At 39.5% G+C, this 6,000-nt stretch overlaps 1 protein-coding gene across 2 annotated transcripts in view; it reads right to left on the bottom strand.

Moving 5' to 3' along the window:
- The window catches only part of Taf2 (TATA-box binding protein associated factor 2), a 365,232-nt gene that overhangs the window by 113,182 nt on the left and 246,050 nt on the right, over nucleotides 1–6,000 (bottom strand). For both annotated transcript variants that reach the window (XM_068346184.1, XM_068346183.1), the window contains exon 16: nucleotides 4,163–4,230. In XM_068346184.1, coding sequence (XP_068202285.1) covers nucleotides 4,163–4,230 — 68 coding nt within the window. The remainder of the gene's footprint in view (nucleotides 1–4,162; nucleotides 4,231–6,000) is intronic.

The following is a 6,000-nucleotide window of genomic DNA, read 5'->3' as shown; positions in this document are numbered from 1 at the left end:
CGACTTCTGCTAATCTGGATCAAGGACAGAGAGATTGTTGGCGACACCATCACCGAAACTATCATCTGCGAGAAGGCACACGCCATCTTCACGGACTTGAAGGAGGCGAGCTCTGGGGGTGATGCTGGGGAGAGTTCAACCGAACCTTCCTCAGACGATTTCAAGGCATCTCGTGGCTGGTTTGAGAAATTTAAGAAACGGTCCGGGATTCAGTCAGTTGTTCGCCACGGAGAGGCTGCTAGTGCGGACACAAAGGCTGCAGCTGACTTTGTGAAGAGCTTTGAAAGGACCGTGCAGGAAGAAGGCTACGTAGAGCAGCAGGTGTTTAATTGTGATGAAACCGGGCTGTTTTGGAAGAAGATGCCCCGTCGAACCTACATCACCACCGAAGGGAAGAAATTGCCTGGGCATAAGCCAATGAAGGATCGGTTGACTCTTGCCCTATGTGCCAACGCTAGCGGGGACTTTAAAGTCAAGCCCTTACTGGTTTACCATTCTGAGAACCCTAGGGCCTTTAAGGCAAAGAATGTGGATAAGGACCAGCTTCATGTTTTCTGGCGATCCAACTCGAAGGCTTGGGTCACTAGGCAGTTCTTTGTCCAATGGGTTAACCAAGTTTTCGGTCCTTCTGTGAAGAAGTATCTTCATGAGCAGAAATTGCCTTTGAAGTGCCTGCTATGCCTTGACAATGCACCTGCTCACCCCCCTGGACTTGAAGATGATATCTCTGAAGAATTCAAGTTCATAAAGGTGCTGTATCTTCCACCGAATACCACCTCTATCCTCCAGCCCATGGACCAGCAAGTCATCTCGAATTTCAAGAAGCTCTACACCAAGCACCTATTCAAGCAGTGCTTTAATGTCACGCAAAGCACAAACTTAACTTTGCGTGAATTTTGGAAAAGCCACTTTAACATCGTTCACTGCTTGAAGATCATAGATCAGGCTTGGGTGGGAGTAACTCGACAGACACTGAATTCTGCCTGGAAGAAGCTGTGGCCTGATGCAGTTTCTCCCCGAGATTTTGAGGGTTTTGACCCCGAACCTGATCCCGTGGTGGGTGCAGCGGAAGACGTAGAGGAAATCGTCTCCCTTGGCAAGTCCATGGGTCTGGAGGTCGACGCAGATGACATCATGGAACTCGTCGCTGAACATCACGACGAAATTACCACAGAGGAGCTCAAGGAACTCCATGCTACGTCTGAGCACATGAGTGATGACGAGGAAGGGATCGAGGAGGTAAAACATGTGTTAAGTTCGGCGCAAATAAAAGAGATGTTAGGAAAATATCAAGACGTGGTCGACTTCATCGACAAATACTATAAAAAAACATTGCAGGTTTGTCGTGTAGTTGCGCAGTTCGATGATGTTTGCCTAACTCATTTTCGAAACATTCTGAAAAGCCGTACCAAGCAACTTTCTATCGATAGCTTCTTTAAAAAAACTACAAAGCGAACTCGTGATGAAGAGGAAGGAAGCGGTTCAAAGAAAACGGCAAAGAGTGAAGAGAAAAAAATTCAATCAATTTTAAGTGGAGAGAGTGAAAGTGATTAAAATTAATCATCAAAAATAAAAAAATAAAATGTAAAAAAAAAATAAAAAATATAAAAATAAAAAAAAATAAATAAGCTAAGTTAGGTTAAAGTTCACTTAGTGTAAGTTAGAATAAGTTACGGTAGTGTACGTTTATCGTAATCATCCTCTCTACGTCCTCGCCACCTGTCCATCTCCTCTCTGCGTAGCAAGACCAATACCTGCGCTGGACTTTCTAAGGTAAAGTGACGCTAAAAACCCGTTTCTTATTTATTATTTCTTGATAATTATTCTTTTTTACATGTCTATTATATAATTTAGAGTGCATATTGTCATGTGTAATTATGTGTAGTAATTTATTAAGGAGTTATCATAGGTTTTTGGGCTCAACCACGGATTAATCCTATTTCAATGTATTCTTATGGGAAAATTCGTTTCTACATCCGAACATTTTCTACATCCGAAGTCGGTTGTGGAACGGATTAAATTCGTATGTAGAGGTACCACTTATATATATTCATACTGTATATATATATATATATATATATATATATATATATATATATATATATATATATATATATATATATAGATAGATAGATAGATAGAATATATATATATATATATATATATATATATATATATATATATATATATATTATATTATATATATATATATATATATATATATATATATATATATATATATATATATATATATATATATATATATATATGTATGTTGATTCATATTGTTAATCATATTTATATCTAGTAAATTATTCATTATAAAATACATATGTCAAAGGAAACAAATGGATATTTTCATTATATTTCTGTATAACATAAATTTCATTATTAGTGTCGAGTAGTTTCATATCTTTCAACGGCTATTTCTCGTGGAATTATTGTGGAATAACCTAGTAATTTGAAAAAATATACAGTATAACGTTTTTTACACATAAATCGCCGTGCTTTACCTTACCTTATAATTATAAATTATAGAATATTTCCTGTGTCAAAGGAAATAAAAGTATATTTTTACTACATTTTTGAACAACGTAAAATTCATTATTGCTAACAAGTACTTTTATATCTTTTGACAGCTATTTATCATGAAATTATAAAAGAATAACATAATCACTTCAATAAATTTAAAGTTTTATTTGCACAAAATTACAGCGCTTTACCATTATTTAGAGATAATTGCATAAAACTTATTTTTTTCAAAATTATTCTATAACCACTTACCAATGAATGGAAAAACATTTCAAATACACTGGAGTATAAAGCAAACTTTGGAAAAAAATATTCTGTTATCAGCAGTAAAACAAATAAACATGGAAATGTAGCTTATTATTGAATAAATGAGCGAGTATATCTGATGATGACAAATCTTGTATAAAGCTCCAGTAGAAAACCCACGGCCTCGTAGCGAAGGGGTTAAAAGAATGCCCAGCCACACCAAGCGACAGCCAAACCTGCAACACGTCATAAAGTGAAAAAGACTCGCCTGAGGGCGGGGACGAAGTTGCTTCTCTAGGGGAAGCAGTAACATCCCCGGATCACGAGGTTGCCCTGGAGTTAGCTGGTCTTCGATTCTACTCGACAGCCCCTCGAAAGAGGCCCAACAAGCAGGAGTTTCGGGAAGATATTGGGGGGTCAGAGAAGATGTCCAATGCTTCTTCGCCCTTGAGGAAGACCCCGAAGGCAAAGAATTCCTCTTAGACTTCCCAAACATTTCCCAATGGGAGGCAGACCACTCTCTACACTCCTCACAGTGTTACCCTGCTCACAGCAACATACTCTGCAGGTCGGACACAACGAATGGGAGATGGTCTTTACAGACGTCATGAATTTGCTGCAAGAGCACCCTTCAGGTCCTGGGTAAGTCCACATGAAGACGCAGAAGAAGGAAAAAAAATACCTGAAAACAAAAAGAAATGAATATGATTACAATGGCCAAGTCCTTTGAGAATGGACACACTGTCCATTCTCCTCAAGCCAAAAGAAAAGTGACTCAAATTCACAAGTGCACGAGTGAGAGGGATAGCTGGCAACCACCTGCTACCTCTCACTATCCCCGCTAACTAGCGGTTTGGATAGTTGCCACCTCGCTTAAAAGTCTTAAAGGGTAGTTTTCCAGCTTCGCTGAAAGATAATCCTTAATAAATAGCATAAGGTATGTAGATTATCAGAACAATTAAAGAGATAAATGATACCAAATGTTAAATCTAACACCAGAGTCAACATTACAGTATAGGAAATGAGCCCATTGATGACAATAAGTATAGCATAAATAAGAGATCTCCCTCTGGTAAAATTACTAAAATTTACACATCAAGAAATCTGATTCCTAATTATTTTCTTCCTAAAGCTGATGGTTCTATTCAAGCCTGAAACCTCCATAATTCACATAAGAACAATAAGCATAACAATGCAATGCAAGAACATATTTATTCACATGGGCATATGTGAAACAGTCTCATGACATCATTTAAATCCAAATTTCTGCATAGTACAATATTCCCATCCAAGATACTTAATGTATGGTAAGATGAAGGAATACAAATTGCATTTCCTACAGTTTTTGCTGTCAAAGGCAAAAGAGTGGCAATAAATAACTAACCTTATAGAAGCATTGTTCATTTTCTAAAACTGCTGTTAATGTATTACGCATTTCTGTAGTTACGGCACCTGGAGGAATTAAAAGTATATTTCAATAATTACTACAAGCATATGTACAAACATAAACAGGATGTAAATATTCAAATGAAATAAAGTTATGCTAAAAAGGCTGACCCATCTCTCAAAGCCTTGCAGATTAGCAAATTACAGTACTGTATTTACCGGACAACTTTCCATAGAGGACACGATTATAAATTCTCACAATACATATGCTGTATACAATTATCTTTACAAATTAAATCACAGGCGTTGTGACAGTCCAGCACCAATGTAAAAATCCACATTAATGTTTGGTGAACAGGAACGAGGCAGTTGATCAACCTAAACAATATACAGTATTACAGTATGTTAAGCTAATAACAGCTAGTTATTTCAGTGACTCAGGTGATACATGTGTAACTATCCTACTGCTAGTTTGTGGGGGGGGGGGGAGTAGGGGGATAGCTGACTACCCTGCTTAAGCACACACCTGTGTTGTTTCGTCACTTTTTATTGCAGACAGGACTTACCAGGGGACAGATGATGGTGGGACAATTTGTATAAATAGCTCCAGGTTTGTATAGTTAGGAAAGATACAAATTACTTCCAAATTTGCTTATTTGTTCAGATACTAAATAAAAACCCTTTCACGGTTAGCAGCCTGACCAATCTGTGTGATTATGTGATACTAGTAGTGTGACTATTCTAGGTAGGAATTCTCATAAACGAGGGAATCTTTGAATCAGCCATAAAAGTTACTCAATCCCACCTCGCCGGGAGGTATGGGGACATAATAAGTATATATCACAATACTGTACCAGGTTATGCAAGGGAAATGGTTTTACTTACAAACAGCGGAGGCCAGCTTTGCAGAGTACATTTGCTTGGCATCCTGGTTTGTAGGGAGCACCCTTCAGGGATCAAAGGAAGTGAACCACGCTCTGTGGAGAAGGTCTAACTTCCGACTGGGGGCAGGTAGGCTCGAAACTCTGCATGAAAAGAGACGATGCCAACACAAAGGAAAAGTTAATTCCTTTCGGCCTGAAGGCAAGGAGCAAGAACAAGTGGTAGCCTTTCATTGCCGAGACCGAGAGGACTTTTGCTCTCGAAGGTATCCAAGAAAACTCCGCAATGCTGGAGGTGGCAATGCGAGAGGGGGGGGGGGGGGAATACCCGTCCATGACACCATCCACTACCCTGTTAGCAGCCAACTGGAGAATTCTGGATGTATCCAGAACTTCCTCTTGTAACTTGCTGTGAAAGCTTTTCCGTGTAAGATGTTAGAGAGTGTCCAGGCGTGAAGATGTAGGGGGAACTATGGCTCCGTGGTGAATGATCACATGTGGCTGCCAGAGTAGATCGTGTCGTGGAAGGAGTTTACTCGGGACTTCTGTCAGCAGATGAAGAAAGTACAGGCACCATCCTGCAGATGCTAAGCAGGGCTAAGAGGGTCATCGCTTGGTTGCGAATGATCTTGCCTTATTAAGTACCTTTGTCATTAAGGAGCATGGGGGAACAGCTGAAACGCCGATGTTGACCCACAGTTGCTGAATGCATCCTGCCGTAAAGCCTGTGGATCCGGGACTGGTGAACAGTAGAGCAGAAGCACGTTGTTCAGGGACATCGCAAAGAGATCCACTGTCGGGGAAAAACTCAAAGTCAAGATTTGTAAGCCACTGGATAATTCAAAGACCGTTCGGGGACCACTATCTGAGTAGCTCTGCTCAGATGACCATGACCACATTCCTACTATCTAGAATGAATCGAGCTAATAGGAAAACCGAGTTGTCTTCTGCCCAT

This window comes from Palaemon carinicauda, chromosome 22 (assembly GCF_036898095.1).
Source record: "Palaemon carinicauda isolate YSFRI2023 chromosome 22, ASM3689809v2, whole genome shotgun sequence".
NCBI classification, from domain to species: Eukaryota; Metazoa; Arthropoda; class Malacostraca; order Decapoda; family Palaemonidae; genus Palaemon; species Palaemon carinicauda.
Note: the sequence above shows the minus strand (reverse complement) of the source record. Positions and strands in the feature narration are given on the sequence as shown.